Source organism: Platichthys flesus, chromosome 8, assembly GCF_949316205.1.
Source record: "Platichthys flesus chromosome 8, fPlaFle2.1, whole genome shotgun sequence".
Lineage (NCBI taxonomy): Eukaryota > Metazoa > Chordata > Actinopteri > Pleuronectiformes > Pleuronectidae > Platichthys > Platichthys flesus.
This window is the reverse complement of record NC_084952.1, coordinates 23,317,234-23,337,630: the sequence shown is the minus strand read 5'-3', so window position 1 is coordinate 23,337,630 and position 20,397 is coordinate 23,317,234. Positions and strand designations below refer to the sequence as shown.

Here is a 20,397-nt window from a genome sequence, read left to right as displayed (position 1 = left end):
GTGTCATTTCCTGTTCCGCTTCACTTACCGGTAGCCTTAATTGTATGCGCACCAATCCCATACATTTTAAGTAAAAGAATCGTGTTTGTTTCACAGCTTTGATTATTTAAACCATTTTATTATGTATCAAAGTAATTACATTTAATATATTTTAGAATTGACAGAATTACACAGATTATAATTAATTTCAATACATACATTTAAAAAATATTTAATTTAAATAAAATCTAATAGATGTATATGCATAAATATAAACTCTACCATGATTCATTTCTGTGAGTGTATGCTCTTGCATCCGTCTATACAGAGTTGACCTTGAAATGCCATGGAGGTCAGTCAAAGAAGTCAGTGGTAACCCAGTACTGAGTAGATTCAGGAGGGTTTGACTTTCTATGTTTAGCCGGGGTCGCCGCACGCTCCCAGTCCATTCAACCACAGCTACATCATCCAATAGTGGAGGGACAATACTCTGTGAGAGATAAGTGCTGACAGCTGTTGTAGACTGTCTACAACACACTCAGGAAGGTCAATATAGGCTGCCCCAGCTCGAACAAACTGCAACTCCTGAGAGCAAACAAAGTGCAGGTATTCAAAGTCAATGGGTTGCCTGTTGATGACAGAAGTAAGTCTATCCCTGACTCTCTGCAGGAGCTGCCATCGCATGGGTTCCTGCAACAAGGTAAAACAAACCTAAGATAACATGAAAGTAAGATAACAAAAAGATAGTGGTTTCACACATACAATTTTAAGCATGCACTTATTAGTATAAAACTTGATTTTACTGCAAGAAATTTCATCTATCATTTTTATAATCATAATATGCTTATATTAAAGGTACATAACATTGTAATGTGATCATACAGAGCATACCATAAATGTTATTAACAATTGATTCCAGTAATGCACAAGCTGTACAATACTACAGGACAATACTGGAAAACAAGTTCTATTTGATCTCTTATTTCCCACAATGACAACACCATGAACAAATATAAATTTGAAGAAATGAGCCAATACCCTACCTGGGCCTGTGATCTGCCCGGTGGGTTTTCCATTCTGGGAAACAGAGAAAGTATTATTAGCTATGTGTTTAAGCCATTTTCACCACCAGTAACACCAATAATACCGTGTCACTACACATTCCCATACTTATAAAGCTAAGTAACCATAAAGCCATATTCCCAAAGGTTAATTTTGGTTGGTGGCCCAAAAGTTGGTTCATCGAGATAAGCAGTAGTTGGCGCAGCGCCAATCAAACCTCAAACGTTGAAAAACAATGTAGAAAACACGATGGAAATATGACATTGATTCATGTATTCATTTGAGGAAGGTTACGGTCTCCTCATCGCTCCACACAGATCTGATGTTTCGTCTGCCGCTATTATTAACATTGAAAACGCACACAAAAACATGTGGATGGAAACCCAGACAGCTCAGCTAGCGCTACACCTAAGATGAGAAAGTGACTTACGCTAACTAAGCTGGCAACAGGCTGATCAAATAATACAGCACATCACAAATAGAACATAAACTGACGTTAGATCGTTGAACAAAAATAGTCCTGTTAACTAGTAGCTACATGCACAACGTCATGCAGGCTAATAGGCAGCCTGGGCACGTAACGTACCTATGACTAGCTAATTGAGCTAAGCTAGCAGCTACAGGCTGATAAAATAATATGAATTTTTCTCATCATGGACTTCAGAACTCCCTCTCTCGTTACTAACTGTGGGTGTTGACAAGCTGTCACTCCGATCGAGACTGGCCAATAGAGACGTGTCTTACATCTTTCGGCGTAGGTCCCGCCCACGAGATTCAGCTGAACAGCAAGCAAAGCTTTTGGATTCGCAAGCAAAACTTTTGGATTCGCAAGTAAAACTTTTGGATTCGCAAGCAAAATTTTTGGATTCGCAAACAAAACTTTTGGATTTGCAAACAAAACTTTTGGATTCCCATTAATACATTTTTAATCACATTTATTTAACTTGCAATAAAGTATTTTTTGATTGCAGTGTTGATAGTTTTGCTCTCAAATCTATTTTTTGATTGCAGTGTGGAAAGTTTTGCTCTCAAACCTATTCTTTGCGATTGCATAATAAAGACAAAAATCTACCTCCATACACATACACATTCATACAGTGCATCTGTAGTATGTGCAGCCCTGTCACAATGCGAACGACCATCAGGGGGAATTTGGGGTTCAGTATCTTGCCCAAGGACACTATGGGAAAGACTAGGATCAAAACACCAATCTGGTTAGAGGACAACCGCCCTACCCCCTGTGTACCCTGATGTACACTGCTCAAAATAATTAAAGGAACACTTTTTTTTATCAGGGTATGGCATGAATTCAATTGCATTTTTTGGATAATTATCTGGTCAGTTAAGTAGCAGAGGGGGTTGTTAATCAGTTTCAGCTGCATTGGTATTGATGGAATTAACAACAGGTGCACTAGAGGGGCAACAATAAGACGACCCCCAAAACAGGAGTGGTTTTGCATGTGTAGGCCATTTCAAGTTTCTCCCTCTTGATCACTTCGACTGGTTTTCCATTAGTGTTGGCTTTAGCTAGAGTCATTATCTCTACTGGGAGCATGAGGCGATTTCTTAACCCTACAGAAGTTGCACAGATTGTCCAACTCCTCCAGGATGGCACATCCATGCGTGCCGTTGCAAGGAGATTTGATGTGTCTCCCACCATAATCTCCAGAACATGGAGGAGATTCCAGGAGACAGGCAGTTACTCTAGGAGAGCTGGACAGGGCCGTAGAAGGTCCTCAACCCATAAGCAGGACCGATATCTGCTGCTTTGTGCAAGGAGGAACAGGTTGAGCACTGCCCGAGCCCTACAGAATGACCTGCAGCAGGCCACTGGTGTGAATGTCTCTGCCCAAACAGTCAGAAACAGACTTCATGAGGGTGGCCTCAGGGCGCGACGTTCTGTAGTGTGCCCTGTGCTCACTGCCCAGCACCGTGGAGCTTGATTGGCATTTGCTATAGAACACCAGAATTGGCATGTCCGCCACTGGCGCCCTGTGCTTTTCACCCTGAGCACCTGTGATAGACGTGAAAGGGTCTGGAGAAGCCAAGGAGAACGCTATGCTGCCTGCAACATCGTTCAGCATGACTGATTTGGTGGTGGGTCAGTGATGGTCTGGGGAGGCTATCCATGGAGGGACGCACATACCTCTACAGGCTAGAGAACGGCAGTCTTACTGCCATTAGGTATCGGGATGGAATCCTTGAACCCATGGTCAGACCCTACGCTGGTGCAGTAGGTCCTGGGTTCCTCCTGATGCACGTTAATGCCCGGCCTCATGTGGCAAGGGTATGCAGGCAGTACCTGGAGGATGAAGAAATGAATGCCATTAAATGGCCCTCACGATCGCCTGACCTAAACCCGATAGAACACCTCTGGGACATTATGTTTTGGTCCATCAGACGCCGCCAGGTTGCTCCTCAGACTTTACAGGAGCTCACTGATGCCCTTAGACAGATCTGGGAGGACATCCCACAAGACACCATCCATTGTCTCATTAGGAGCATGCCGCGACGTTGTCAAGCATGCATACAAGCACGTGGGGGCCACACAAGATATTGAGAAGCATTTTGAGTTGCAGAAATTTAATTTTTGGCAAAATGGACAAGCCTGCCACATCACTTTTTCACTATGATTTTTGGGGTGTCTATAAAATGTAGCCCTCTGTAGGCTGAAAACTTTTATTTACATCAAAGGTGTGGCATCCTTTTGTTCCTAAGACATTAAACTGTCCATATCAGTATAAATATCCAACATACTTTTTTTTTTTCAATGAGATCTGATGTGTTTTCAAAGTGTTCCTTTAATTTTTTTTAGCACTGTATTTTCCTGTCACCTTGACTGTGCAGTGCGGATTTTGTTCTCATACAAATCTGTTCAGTCAGAGAATGTACAGTAGACTGTCCAGATCTGATCACTGTTATCCATTTTTTAAGATTAGCGCGTGATGGTTTGGGCTCCAGCTTTACAGAACCTGTTTTATTTTTTCAGACTTTAGTGTGATGGCGGGAGTAAGATGTGAATTTTTTTTTTTTCACATCTGAGATTTACTTTGAAAGGTGCTAAAGCTCCCACTCACCTGCTGGCTTGCCTTTTGGTAAATCCAGTATTACTCTAAACTGGAGTCTCTACTGGGCTCCCACATGGCATGGGCTATATCTTATATTTTGTAATGAGAATGACTGCTGGGGCGACAGAATCAAATTTTCCTTTTAGGTCCCAGGCTGATTTTTTTATTTTGGCTCCCAGGCTAAAAATCCCAGTTTCAGAGCCCCTGTGCAGAATTATACTTCAGCTTGATAGAGCGCTCAGAGATAAAGAAGCTTATAACTCACTTTTACAACATTGAACTTGAAAATACATGACAGACACATTTCCTTTCAAGCTGCACTTCAGGTGATATTAAGCTGAATACATCATTACCACAAAAATGTTTAAAGTTCACATGAAGTCTCTGTTCTCAATCACTTTTCTTTTTGTTTTTATACATTTGCACATCAGAATGCTCGGCTCACAGACATTTGAAGGCAGATGTGCTTAAAGCTAATGATACACTGGTACATTCAGAGTGTGTTGACAGACATGAAAGATGAATAGAATGAGAGGCAACAGAATGAAAGAGCAGAGACAGGAAAGAAGAAGACAGAGAAAAATGCGAGATTGAAGATGTTTACGAGGAATAAAGACCACAACTAGAAAAACATGGTTGAATAAAAAATAAGAAAACCAAGAAAAAGCTGCATTTAAATTAGAATTATAACTTACAATAGAGTCAGATGTGAAATTTGCTGTGATGAAGACAGCTACATCCTCAGATGTATAACACAGGATCCCAAATAAAGAGGATAAAATATCACAAAACATTAAGATTCAGAAAACTTGACCAGATGACAGAATAACATTATTTGACTAAGATTGAAATATGATTAGCATCTTACTTATATCTTTATGTATAAGGAAACATATGTTTCCAGTCTCTGTTCTTTCTATTTAAACATTTTTCTTTTCTTGTTCTTTGCTCTTCATGATTATCATTTAAACGTATGCATTTGATATTTATAACACCATATTTTGACAGCTGGACATAGCGTATATCCATCTATACTGCTTATCAAGCTAGAGCCAATCCCAGCAGACATTGGGCTAGAGGTGGGGCACACACTGGACAGGTCACCAGCATATTTCTACAATTCACAATCACATTCACACCTGAAGTCAATTTAGAGTCTTCAAATTTACCTTATCCAATCTGAATGTATTTGGACCGTGGAAAGAAGCAAGGATACCCAGAGAAAACTTGCACGGGGGGAACATACAAACTCCACACAGCCACCCTTGGTCACATGCATATCCTTGACCAAAAGCTACACATTTTAATAACTTATTTTATATACGTGTTGCTGCGTTTAGGTACAAGTAACATTTCAAAACCTTTCTTCAGTTTTGTATTTGAAGACAGACTGAAGTCGCCAACAGCCCATATCCAACCAAAGAAAATCCAAGAAACCTGATACCAAACATCAAAATTATACAGAGATGGAGCAGACTGAAAATCTAAATCCTTGAGTCACTGTGAATGGGTTGCTGCACTTCATGGCTTCTCACTGTCAATATATCAGTGTGCATAAACATGAATATGAGTGTCGATGCATCACCGTGTCTTCATCAACCCATGATTTTCTTCTTCAGTCATGTCAAGCTTTCAATGACAATAAGTGGTTCTGCGAGCTAACACTAGCATTAGCTTGCGAGCTAATGCTAGCCAGGCTCCACCGGCCCGGTTAGCTCGCGAGCTAACGCTAACATTTATTTCCAGTTTACCAAGAGCAAATCATCTAGACAGGGACTTTTAAGGGCAACGAAAATAGAAAGACAAAACTATAGTCAGTTAATAACCAAGGTTCAAATTAACGTGACTCTGCGCTTTAAGCGACTGAACTACAATTAATTGTCTAGTATTTGATGGCTAACATGAAAGACTATAATCAAGGTAAAATCTTAATGCTGCCAAGTATAAACAGAATATTCTAGTATTTTACAAAAATGCTATATAGTGATAATAACTAAATGTAGATTTGTAAAGACAAGGTGATTTTTTTATGCACAATCAAAATGAAAAAAATCTTTCTCTTTGGATCTCTAAAGACATTTCCAGGTGGTAAAAAACACCTCCCGTAATGTCAGCAGGGATTGCCCCTATCACCCTCAATGGATAAACAACATAGATGATGGAAGAATGGAATAGCGAATGTTGACACTGTTAGCTTGAACCTCATTTCTCTTCTGACTCATCTGCCTTATGAACAGCCTCTTTGCTGGATCAGTGGTTGCAAGAGGTTCCAATGCATCTATTTCCACTTTGCCTAGGACTAGAAATTGTTGAGATATCTATGTTTCTCTGTATCTTGTGACTATATTTTACCTATATCCTGTGAATAAATATTAGCTGTATAATCTATATAATCAATAATGCTTATGCTACAACTGTTTCTTTTCTTGGAATGATGTCTATCTTTTTGACTCAGATGCAGGGTTTGCACAAACAGCACAGGTTCTCAGGAAAGAGAGAGGTCATGCCAGAATTAATACAAAGAGGTGTTTCATGAAACGTGGTGAGAAAAAGATATAAAATCCTCCTCCCTGTCTAATCTGTGTCTCTCCGATGTAGCAGGCTCCCGGTTGGCCAAGGCCACAGTAGTGGGACACCTGGTCAGTTGAAAGTGATGTGCTTGCAAAAAACTGCACTTTGAGGAAACAGTATACATCTGGCCAATAACTGAATTCTCTCGAAGAAAAAGAACTGCCTCTGTGTTGCCCCCTGTGTCTTTATAAATACTGTGGACTTAGGATGTGGGTGAGCTTCTTCTCGACATGATCCAGTGAACCTGGTGACGTGTCCGGCAGAACCCCAGAGACTCTCTGTATGTATTTCATTGTTTTACAATAAATGTTCAATTTCCAGAACTTCATGTATAAGTGTCTAATTATTCATTCTCAAATCCTGGATCAACAAACACGTTTGTCCAATCGCCGGAGGCGAGGTCAAGTTTAGTGCCTGGCGACGACAAAATACACTCTTCTTTTTGTTATCACCCAAGCCAAAAGGGTCCTCACTCTAAATAACTCCTTCTTTCATGTATCTGCATATTTGTATGTATCCATGTATGTTTGCTATTTGATGACAAACCATTACTCATATGTGAAACTCCTGGCATAATCCTACCTTAGTTGTTGAAAGATCTGCCTTAATATTTTCTGTTTACAGCGGTTGGCCCTTGAGGCACAAGGCTGTTTCACAGAAATGGTTGATGCAGTTACAGAGGATTCCCTGGTTGTTGCCTGTCCATTTCAAACAACCAGGGCTTGTATCTCACCAATGAGCTGCAACTTTGGTGAAATTGTTATATTTGCTGTGCGCAGAATATATTTTTAAACTATTTTTAAATCATTTGATACCTGGGTTACACACAGTTCTAGTATCATAAAAGACAATGTACTTTGAACCCTAATGTCTGAAAACATGTTTTCTGCAAGGGTGTAGCTGAGCTCAGTGTTTTTCTTACGCATCCTTAGTGGCCTCCAGGGTCGGTCTTTCCTACAGGCGACATAGGCGGTTGCCTAGGGTGCCACTCAGAGGGGGGCGCCAAAAACTGCGCAGAGCAAAAAAAAAGGCAGAGTTTTTTGTGCCACCTTCTATATGTGGTATGGCCCAAAATATTGTATTTAATTACTTTGACAGTAATTTAAGTAGTTTCATTAGAGAAATCAGTAATAGACAGCAGCACTCAAGTGGAACGTTTGGCACGGGAGCAGTTGCACCGCGGCCTGTCTCTGTGGGGGTAACGTCCGTAGAGGACTGGATGAGGAACTGAATGGTCAGTGTCTTTATTGCTGCTGCATTCATCCTGTATTCTACAGGTTAGTAGTGGGTGAGAGTCACCTATGTTAGCTCCTAAAGCTTCGCTTGATCACCACGGGTGTCATTTAGATATGTCGATGTTGTTTGATTGTCTACTTAGACTGGTAGAAACTTAGAAACTCCGCAGGGCAGTGAGAGGAGACACTCGCGCACTAGGTGGGCAGGGCTACATTCACCTCAGACTCTGTAATTCGTGTATTGTTATTGTGCGTTATAAAGACCAGTTATAAGCTAATGTTCAATAGGTCTGTATTGTAAATGTTTATATGTCTTTATGAGTGATAATGTATATTAAGATGTTTGGAGGAAAGAGACACCATAATAATTGAATGTATGTTTTATGCACTTTAAAATACAGTTATACTCAGAGAAATGCTTTTACTTGACATTGTGTTTAATTTGAATAAGATGCAGTCTGGATGTGGAACTGAAGGCTCTGTCGTTATTGCTGCTGCATTCATGCTGTATTCAACAGATATACTTTGTTGCTGTGGTATCAATATTGGGACCCATAACATATATCTCCAACCAATATTTTGACATTAAAAAGCGCCAGGAGTGAAGCTTGCCTAGAGCGCCAAATGTGCTAGTGTGCCAGCCCTAGCACATTAGCATCATTCAGTCAAAGGGTGGCACAAGATGCAGGACAGAACATTTATAAATCCTGCTGCTGAAATTAGTTTTTTTTTGTGTGTACAGCACACAGGTATCAGCCTGCATCACCAAAAGGTCTTCAATCTTCTTGTCTTCCAATCTCTTTCGTGGCCAGTTGAGTTTTTAATATTGTTTCTAACAAAGATAATGATCTGTAAACAATAAACAGTATTTTAGAACCAGAGGAAAGGATCAAATATATTAATATTATTAAAAACATCTATTTAACCATGGTAAAATAAAAGGTAATTTAAATTAATTGTATTGGAGTCCATCCATTAGAATGAGGCATGTATGGGCTGCAGCGGCTCATTAGTGAATGGGTCATATGGGTTTGGTTCTTAAAACTAAAAGATTGACACGCACAGCCTCCCAGAATTATTTTGTGACCCTTCAGAGGGATATGAACACTTGTTGGGAACCACCAGACTAGAAACTGAATTGCATATAAAACTACAATTCCTAGGACTGCAAAGCAGCACTGAATGGGCCAGAGCAAATCGTTTTGCACATTGCAGCTATGATAAACGCTTTACTTCCTGCGTCCGTCACCTGATGTAAATTATTTCCTGCTAATTGCTCATTACGGTCAACGCTATCAATTGCACATCAAACTCTGAAAATGTTATGTAAATTGAATGATAATTGTAAAACAAGCCTTATTTCCTGTTGCCAGTAGGTGGCGCCATCAGTATTATTACATACAGACTTAAAGATCTGTTCTTGTAGGGGCTCTGATGTGGCATGAGCAATTTTGTGTCAATTGGACAACTTCATTTTCACTCTGATCAGTAAGTGGTGCTATGACCCTGAGGGAAATATTGACACATAGAGCTGTTCAGGCATGAACTCGGATCATGAGACAGAAGTTTGGAAGTGATAGGACAATGCACAGTGGAGTTATGTTGTATTTTGCAAAGGATGCACCTTCGCCGTACCTCAATGTTTACATGGTTTGAGGAAATGTCCTAATTCTGAGAGAGAGAAAGAGAGTGAGAGAGGTCACCTTTGCAAAAAAACGTCACAGATTCCTGTGATCTATGACCTCTTACACTGTCACTGGAGGAGTGGAGAGATTTATGGTCCATTTATGTCATGGATACAGAACCTCGTGTTTTGATGGCTTGTAATCAATCTTGATGCCACGCCACAGTCACAGCGTGTGACAAAAAAAAATCAACCTTAGGGTTTGTATCTCCATCTTGTTGAGATGACACTCATTGTAATTTGACGTTGATCCGATGTAAGCCCTGGTAGAAGTATCTCAATGTAAAATGTAGAATATGGCCAAAATGGCCACTAATTGCAAAATGACGGGCTTTCTGTTGCATTTTTCAAATTGCACCTCTAGACCTTTTTGTTTGTCTGGTCATGATACACCTGTGAATCGATCGGTCAATGTGAACGAGTTTCCGAGGGCACCATTGAGTCATTCTGCCACGCCCTTTGAAAATTACTCCAGAATTGAGCACTTTCAAAAATTTTGACAATTTTGGTAAGAATTATTGCATGTTAAAGCCCTGAAAAAGCCAATTAATTTGCCTGAATTTTTTTTTAATAATAATCCATACAATTTCAAAAGGGCCCCACTGTCTCACTGTCTGTTCGATGCTCGGGCCCTAAATATTAATGCATGTAGGCTGCTGCTCAGATATCAATAAATACTTGACAGAAACATAGGCTAATAGATATGGCTAAGCAGAGAAAAATAAGATGGCAATACAGGCTTATGGCTTTGCGGGTTTAGTCAACACTTTCTTTCCTGCAGACAGTAAGCCCAAAAGACAATGAACACTTTAGAGAACAAAGTGGTTGGTATGAACACCCTTGTCCAAAAAAACTTTGTAGCCACCTCTTGGCTACTTCCTGCAGTGTGCAAAACGCAGTGGAGATTTACAGAGTGTGTCCTGATAATGTTTTCAAGTGGAAGCATATATAATGAGAATAAAATAGGGCCGAACACAAAGCCCTGTGGATCACCGTGGTTAACTTTGGTGGGCACAGACAACGTCATTATTTGCACGAATTGGAATCGATCTGAAGAAAATTACGTAAACCAGATTAGGGTGGTTCCTTTAATGCTAATTAACTATTCTAGTCTCTGTATTAAAATGTTATGGTCAATTGTGTCGAATGCTGCACTAAGATCTAACATGTTCAGGTCAGAGAGAAATCCCTGATCTGAAGCTATCAGGTCATTAGTGACTTTTGCAAAGGCTGTCTCCATGCTGTGATTAGCTCTAAACCCAGACTAAAAGTTTTGTATAAATTACTTTCCTGGAGAAACTCATACAGCTTATTAGCTACAGTTTGTTCAAGGATTTTAGACAGGAAGAGGAGATTTTATATTGGTCTGTAGTTGCCTAAAACCTTCAGGTCCAGGTTGGAATTTTTGAGAAGGGGTTTGATTACAGCTATTTTAAAGGACTGTGGTACATATCCTGATGATAATGACAGATTGATTGTATTAAGTAACAAACTATCAATTAGAGGCAGAACTTTAAGTGATTTTGTAGGAATGGGATTCTAAGATACAAGTTGTTGGTTTAGAACCTGAGATTCTTTTGGTCAGTTGATCAAGGGTGAATAGAGAGAAGCTGTCTAAATAATGGATAGGATTCTCAGCCGTTTCTGAGATTTCTGTTCTTGAAATGGTATTAGTGCCAATTGAGGGCAGGAGATAGTTGATTTTATATCTAATATTTAGAATTTTATCATTAAAGAGGTTCATAAAGATATTGCTATTTAGGGATCGAGGAATACTGGGTTCGGTGGAGGTGTGACTCCTTTAGGGCCTTCTTATATGCTTTAACACAATTTTTTGATATTCAACACCGCTGCTGGACCGCCACTTCCTTTCTAGTTTTCTTGACACTTATTTGAATTCAAGTGTCTTGGAAATATACCACAGAGCTAATTTACTATATTTTACATCTTTCTTTTTTCGAGGCGCATACAGGATTAAATGTAATTGGAATTATTTCCTAAAGTTTAGCTACAGCATTATCACTGGACATCTAGAAAATTAGTTTTTTTTTTAGTGGCTTATATTCTTCTTATGAAAGTTGATGGTTATTAAAGAAGGATCTTAGTATTGTCCCTTCTATCAAGAATTCCAGGATGAGCTGATCTCGCCCTTGCCCATCCTCTTTTGCCTTCCTCAGTCAATAGGGATGAGCTAGTACACCACTATCTGTATCTGCATCTCTTCAACAAACTAAATTATCCATATTGGTTCTCTGACCTAAACCAGAAATGGGTGTGGCCTAAACCGGAAGCTCATTTTTTTAAGCCTGACATGGATATGGGTTGATCAGAAGTTTCTATATTTTTTGCTTATTAGAAAACTACTTAAAGAACAGCCTTGGAATTGAGCTTCAGATGGATAGGAGCTCTCGCTCTGTGGTCATTTAGCCGGGCTGGGTGCACTCGGCCAGTGAACGCTGACAATATATGATCTACATATGACAACGATATGATTGTAATGTGTGTCGCTCCTTGCACAGCAGCAGTAAGCTTTTTGTAGACTATATATCGGATGAGCTATGTGTGTTGCTGGCCTATCAAGGAATGATGTGGACACAGCTAACCAATGAGGATTTTAATTTATCACGAGTACGGATATTAACACATTTTATTTTTTCAGAACTGTGGATTTCAGAAGTGCTTCTGCGATAAAGACACTGATTCATCCTCCCCATCTTTATTACTGGATACTATCATTCTCTTCCGATTCCCCTCATGCTCCCAAACATATCAGCACAGGTGTTGATGTCCTTATTTCATTACAAAAGATTTCCAACATTGCCTTTTTGCTTTTCATACTATTTTCCTAACTGTTGCTTGTGCTTGTTTATGTTTTATATTGATCTGCATAGTATGAGTTATTCTTAAGGTCCTGAGAACTATCACTACTTGGCCACACTCATCTGTCCGGCCTGGAAGAGCTTTTCTTAATTCTAACCTTTACTTCTTCTTTACTTTACTTCTAGAAAACGATTGCTTCGCAGCATCTAGAATACAGTTTTAAACGTTTTATCAATCTCTTCAAAATCTTAATTTAAGTCTATTTTATCCATCCTTCTCACATATAAAACTGTAACTTGTCGCACTTTGCACTGCTAAAAGTATATCCTCCAGTATATCCCTTTTTTATGTAGTGCCACACAGAAAAATATTACTGCCTACTGATATATTTTTACGTTACAATAAGTGCATTCAAACATGAGGGTGCAAACCCAGAAAAATAAGAATCAAGAAAGTATAATTGTCTTTCTTCAAGAAAAACAAAACTAGAAAGGGCTATAAGTAAGTGCCATATAAGTGCAAAAAAATTGTTAGTTTAAACTTTTATTCAAGCTATGGTCGGAAGAGGTGTGTTTTTAGTTTGCGGCGGAAGTTGTATAGACTTTCTGCTGTACATCCAACTGGCATAACCCTGCTACATTTCTTGACATTAATGTTGAGTCTAGTGCTGAGGGTTTCCCTGTGTGTACATCTAACCTTATCGTATCCCTCTACCATAATTAAGACTGGCAATACCTGCTACCATCCAGATCTCCAATATATGTTAGCTTATCCAACTTTAAATTTGAATTTGATGGTACTTCTTCTTCTTTGGTTTGGTTTATTGGCGGATGGCAGATGGCAACCAACATCAAGGTGAATTACCACCATCCACTGTGTGTTTCAATATCCTTTGTCTTACCCATTCGGTACTGTATATCTTAATACCCTCGATATTTGATCGCTTATCCTTCCCCGTTTTTCGGTCTAGTGGTGAGTTGCCTCTATTTCTGTTTAAAAAATCAAGGTACATTACTGCCATCTACTTTGTTATTCTTCTTGTCCCCTCATGCTCCCAAACATAGCATGAGGGGAGAAGTTGGATGAGGGAACATCAATGTCTTTCCTCTACTGAAGTTATTTAACAGTTAAAGGGTTATTCACCCTGCTTCTTCTTCTTCTTTGTTTTCTTTATTGGCAGATTTTTCTTTGTTCTGTTTATCTCACAGTCCCTTGGATCAAAGAATTCTCGGTCCAGTTCTATTATATCAAAGGTCTTTGATTCACAGTTATATTACTACAGTGATGTTCATAATTTAAAAGCTCTGAAATACAACTGTCACAAACCAGAGAAAGATCAATTTGATGGATACACCAAATGATCTCCGCCTGGCAGGACGATTCTGCGACGCCGTTCTCCAAGTTGAGGATGTTCAGTTTCCAATCCATAGAATCATCCTTTCTGATTTCAGTACTTACTTCAAGTAAGCTGGTTACCTGACTTTAGTAGGGAGAATATTAATATTTTTGATTAATATTTATACTTCTACACTACAACTTCTACTACTACAACTAACCATAATAATAATTTCCCCATTTCAATTTATCCCTTCTCCTTGAGAAGATTTAGGAGTAGTTTCATTGATTTCCGTGTGTGAAGGTTGACTATATATTTAAAATCCTTTACTTTGTCTCCTTTCCTCAGAACTCTTTTTGTACACCAGATAACAACAGACAAGGTTTTCCACATAACCCTTGTGTCTCCTGACATTATGCAGATCATCATTGAGTTTGCATACACCGGCTCTATTACTGTGACGAAGGACAATGTGCATGAGTTGATGGTCGCAGCTGATATGCTCAACATAATAGGCATCATACAAGCATGCTCCAGCTTCATCAGTGAGCACCTCTGCCTACAGAACTGCATCGGCATCTGGCAATTCACAGATATCTGTCCCAGCTCCGAGCTGCGATGTAAGGCCTTCCACTACATCATGAAGCACTTTGAGCAGGTGATTAACTTTAAAGAGTACCGGCAGCTCTCTGTTCTGGACCTCACGGATATCCTTGGCAAAGATGAACTTAACGTGAAGAATGAGAGGACTGTGTTTGATGTCATCCTGCACTGGATCGCCCACATACCCAAAGAACGAGAACAACACATTGCTGTGCTTTTGTCTCAGGTAATTTATTTTTCTGCCACAGGTCTAAATTTACTGGACATTTTCTGCATGTATCGTAACTGTTGTAACACCTGCTTTAAGTTCTGATTCAGTTTGAGTTCATATGGACCTATTAATAAGACGTTTTGATCCCTCGTCCCTGTGTAGGTGCGACTGGGCAAGACAAGCATTGCATACATTGAGAACAACGTGATGACTAACCAGCTGGTGAAGTTCAACCCTGAGTGCCAGAAAATAGTCAACCATTCCTTCAGAATAATGTTGTCCTTATACAAACATATACACAAACCGTTAAGGTCATGTTTAAGTGACACTCCTGCCCGTCCTCGTCTGCCTCATTCCGTCATCTGGGTCTCTGGAGGCAGGAAAGAAAGCTATGCATCTTGCGATATTGAGGTGTACGATCACCTTGTTGATCGCTGGATCTACATCAGACACAAGCTGAAAGATCCTCGGGCCGATCATGGCACTGTCTTCCTTGATGGTTATGTCTACTTTGTTGGGGGCTATAACTTGATGGAGAGCTTAAACAGCATGGTCAGTTTGGACCTGAGGACACACACCTGGCAGGAGAAGATGCACATGTACCACCGACGTCGCAACTTGAGCGTTACAGTGCTGAATGGGTTCATCTATGCCCTCGGAGGCTTTAATGGTTATGCTAGCCTCGACACTGCAGAGTGCTACTGCCCCGAAACCAACAAGTGGACGCTTATTGCACCCATGATCGAGAGTAGGAGGAGTGCAAGCTGCGCTACTCTAGATGACAAGGTTTGTTTTATATGGTAATAATAATAAGTAGTATTTTTGCAGTTCTAACGATAATAATCCTGAATTATTTGTGTATGACAACACAGTTACCAGTTAAAACAAGACCAGGCTACTCACTGCAGCTCCATCTCTCTTCAGATATACATTAGCGGCGGTTTAACTGGGCGTTATAGCACGAGGACGGCTGAATGTTATGATCCAGAGACCAACCAGTGGACACTGATCCACAGTATGAGCATCAGTCGAAGTCAACACAGAGTTGTTGCATATAATAACCAAATCTATGCAGTAAGTACACGTACTACACCAACAGAGAGCTTGTATTTATAATCACAGTTATATCCAAACCACAGCCAGATGTACATTTTTATCAGTTTAAATAATAGATGATATTGCTTTGGCATTTAGTGATGCAAATGTCACCCCAAAAATGTGGTGTATCTGAAAAAAAGCAATTGTTGAGCTACAGTTTTTGCAAAAAGCACATTTATCCATCAGGAGTCCACAGTTATCTAAACGTTAGCATGCTAATATGGGATTATATTCACTGTGTTCACCATCTTAGTTTGCTAAAGCAATTCATAGGGACGTATGTCTCTAGCAAATCTTATGGCAGTTAATTCAATACAAAGCAGAGCATAATTTGAATGACTGCACCAAATTCCAGCAGATAACTTTTGGAATATTTTGTTCGTGATAGAAAAGAAACAAGAATCTAGGCCTTCTTATCTGACGATCAAACTAATCCAACAGCCTTATACTTAATTATGTGCATTCATTGTAATGTGTGTTTGTTTTTCCATCGAAAGCCTTATGCCAAATCCTCTCCTTCTCCAGATCGGTGGCCTTAGTAATGTAAACTCTCTTAAAAGCATTGAGACCTACATGCCCGAGACCAACACCTGGAGTAATCTGTGCCCCATGTGGATCCAACGAAGGAACTTTTGCCTCGAGGTTATAGAAGACCAATTCTACGTCGTTGGGGGCTCCAATTTTAGGACCAAAAGTTATCACGCAGAAGTCTATGATCCTCACACGAACAGATGGTTTTCCATCTCTGACTCAAATATGTCCTATAACGGCATGAGCTCTTGTGTTGTGTCCGGAATCCCCAACATGGTTGACTTTGCTTTCCCTCGGAACGCTCTACCACGTTTCTAACAGTCATGGAGTGTCAAAATCATACATCTTTTGATACCTTATATATAGTGCATGGTGCATATTACACTTGATGTAAGTCATATCCTACGGGCCCCTGCAGGAAGATGCTTTAGATAGACATGTGGTATGTTTTTTCCAACTAGTCTTCATCCTGTCCCTGGTTTTGGGATGTCATGAAGTCTCACTTCTCAAGAAGATGAAAAGAAACAAAAACTCACATGTTACAATACTTAAATGTTATTGTGTGTGTGTGTGTATTGTCCCATCAATTTAATACCAAAAAATATAAAAATATTTTTTAGGATTTCCCATCAATATACCAGATTGTTGTATCTCGGACAAACATGGTCCAACTGATTCCAAACTGGACAAGTATGACAATACTCCTGTTCTGATAACATCTACACAAAAACATGACTTAAAATCACAGGGCCCCCTGGTTTCGAAAGAAAATGTCTTGCAAAGCACATCTTACAATTCGATGTACTCCATCTAGCCAATATTAGCCATTTAAATTCATATACACAACATTAAATTCAGTAAGTGTTGTCTCAGATCCGTGGAGATTAAAAGTACATCGAATTTTTAGTGTACATAACACGGTGTGACTGTGGCATGGTGTCAAAGTTTGATGATTTGCCAAAGAAGAGGGATTTATTACAACTCCTGTGTGCATTGTCCGATCAGCCTCAAACCTCTTTCACACGATCATACTCCCAGTTGATACATTTAACCCCTTATTGCCTGAATTCATTTCCAATTATATAAAAAATTATGTATTTGGCTGTCATACAGATACTAAATTAAGTGGAGATTGTTAATTTCAATATAGCATATGCAATAGATATACACTTAGGTATGAGGCAAATTAGCGACAATGGGGCATAACCTTAATTTAACTCATTTTCCAGTCTCTGCTGTGTAGATTATTATATTGATGCTGCTTTTGAATTGAATAACAACATATATTTCTGTACAATCATTGCTGTTCCATCATCAGAGTATCTCAAATACAGCTCAATATCTCAAAATAACTTTGCTGCACAGTCCCAAGGGGCTAGTATGTATTTTCTTCTCCGACCACTAGATGGCGGCAGATTGCTTCCAATACGTTCCTTGGTATGTGTCACACCGCGGTGAAGGTTGTCTTGTCTTGGGGTTTCTGTCTCGTAACTTCCTGTTTTATTTTGAAATAAACTCTCCTCTCGTTTCAGGTCACTTGCCCTTCCTCATGTGTCACTGATTCCGGATTGTTTCCACCTGTTCCCTTCACCCTCATGTGCTTATAGTCTGCGTCTCCCCTTTGTCTTGTGCCGAAGTGTTTCATTCTTGTTCGTACACCTAAGCCCTTGTCCACAGCCATAGTCGTGTTTTGCCTTGATCTTTGCTACGCCGCGAAATTTGTTTTCTGTTTCCTCCTTGAGAGTGATTTTTGGTTTGTTAAAGTTTTCTTGTTCAGCTTCGTTTTGTGTTATCTGTTTTTCTTCCTCCCTTTTGGAGTGATTTATGTTTAGAGATTTAGTTAGTTTATTGAGCCTCCTTTTTAGGTGAGCCTTTTCTTTTTTCTTCCTTCGGGAGCGCTTTTGATTTCTTGCTGTAGCCTTTTGTTTGACATCCTTCGGGAGCGTTTAATGTTTTAAAACCTCCTTCTTTTTCTAGTGAGTGTTTTGAATAGATTAAGTGAGTTTTTTTCATTGCCCGAATCTTTTTATCACTCTGCATAGAGGAACTGATTTTAGTCCAGGCCTGAAAGTATGTGCAGTATTTGCACCATCAGGCACAATCGTCACCTCGGAGGCATTAAGTCTGGAATGGGGTTTGAGGCGAATTTGCGATATTCGTCTACAAGGGGTTTAGGGACTTTAGAAAGCTATGTAACTACCAATAACTTTTGGCAATGCATTTTATGAAGATCCGTAACTGATAACTACAGAGAATATCCTGGGTTACATCAGCATTATAATTGTTTTCTAAGGCAGAAAGTCCTGCATCAATTGAAGCATGATGGTTATGCACTGACCTCTCCTCATATCTGCTTTCCGCCACTATTATTCAAATGTTTTCATCAGTTCACTGCTTTCTTTGAACGCAGTGTTTATGCAACCTTTGTGTGCCTTTCATAAAACGACAAATTGGGAGTCCTGCAGGGAGGACATGATTGTACCAATTGGACATTGAAAATCAGTTTATTATTCTTAGGGGAGAGCGGGATAATGTGGGACATTGGGTAATGTGAGACACCCCCTGTATCTAGGCAACGGTACACATTTGTGGTCATTTGACCATTATGTTTTCAAGCCCCTCCCATTCCCCCTTGCCATGAAGGAGAAGTTGGTGCTGTGTTTTTTGCATGTAAAAGTAAATTCATTCAACTGTTTGACAAAACAAATTGAATCAGGTAGAAAAACTTATAACATACATGTTGGTGAACGTCCAACATAGAAAACCATGTGATTGATGCTAGTTTTATATTACATTATGTTTTATTTTTAATGTCATAAACATTGTAGAAAAGCCATCATGCCAAGAAACTACACCAGGAAGACAACCTGGGGCCAAACACCCCTCGCAGAGATGGAGAGTACAGCCGCTGAGGTCATGCAAGGAAAGAAGTCCTTAAGAAAAGCTGGAAGGGATAGAAATATTGATAAGACAACCCTCAAAAGATTCATAAAGAGAAACGGAAAGTAAAATCAGTAGCCTGGGGTGCAGTAGCTGAGGCAAAGAGAATATTCACAGATGAGATGGAGGGGGAGCTTGCCAAACACTTGAAACAACTAGCTGACCAGTTCCATGGCCTTGCTCCAGTTAAGTGCCGTGAACTGGCATTTGAATACGCAGAGAAAAACAATATACCTGTCCCTGCCCATTGGACAGAGAAACAATGTGCAGGTAAGCTAGGGTGTGCAAGAAAAAGTGGTCTTGTGTCTCACTTTACCCTGTAGCCGTAAAGTGAGACACAAGACCACTTTTTTCAAAACCATCATATTTTTACTGCCCTTTGTCCTGAAGACATTCTGATAATTTCCATTGCTAGGAGACATCCTGAATTAATGGGAAATGTGTAAAGTTTACTGACGTCATTTTAGCTCGCCCAGAGGGGAGCAAATGTAAAAAATGTCCCACATTACCCCGCTCTCCCCTTCCCCAGGAGCTTTTGGGAGTCAATCGGCTGGTCTGCATCATCTTTAATAAGGCGAGGACTTGAGCTTGCATTTGCATTGCCAATAAAAGAAGTGAAAAGACTGTTGAAAAAACATAAAAATGGAAGATGGATAGGATTAATTGTGGTTATACATTATACAGAGAGGCGGTGGTCTAGTGGTAGAAACTTGGACTATGGGCAGAGAAGGTCTCTGGTTTGACTCCATGGAGAGACAACAAAAGACGAACCTGGATTGATCTGTCTAGTGCCCATGAGCAAGGCACCTTACTCCCCCAACATCTGCTCCCCGAGCGCCGTAATTGGTCGCTCACTGCTCTGTATGTCCTGCACACAGATGGGTTAAATGCAGAGATTAAATTTACCTACCATTGCATGAGTGTGTTGTGCATGTCTGTGGTATAAATAAACCTATCTTAATCTTAATCTATAGTCCCCTTGGTGTCAACAAATCCAAATATTCATGTTATTGTGGCCACCAAAAGGTCATCAGTTCCAAGCCCACTCCCCTCAGTATTCTTCGTAGGGGTCCAGTGGCCCAGAGTTTTAAGATGATGAATGTAGTTCGACTTGGTAAAGGAACATCTGTTTTGCATATCATCTCCCTCCCCCCGTTTCCAGGAGGGTCCGTACTTTCACTATCAAATAAAGACAAAATGCTCCCCAGCTACATATCATACACACCACTACTCTAACTCTGGTGAGTATTTACACCAAC

General features: G+C 39.9%; 1 protein-coding gene across 1 annotated transcript; it reads left to right on the top strand.

The window, feature by feature from the left end:
- The first annotated feature begins 13,763 nt into the window (after window positions 1-13,763).
- Window positions 13,764-16,516, top strand: LOC133959269 (kelch-like protein 10). The gene is made up of 5 exons (XM_062394388.1): window positions 13,764-13,882; window positions 14,104-14,584; window positions 14,732-15,355; window positions 15,494-15,643; window positions 16,193-16,516. The coding sequence occupies exons 1-5, from the start codon at window positions 13,764-13,766 to the stop codon at window positions 16,514-16,516; spliced, it is 1,698 nt and encodes a 565-aa protein (XP_062250372.1).
- The last annotated feature ends 3,881 nt before the right edge of the window (window positions 16,517-20,397 follow it).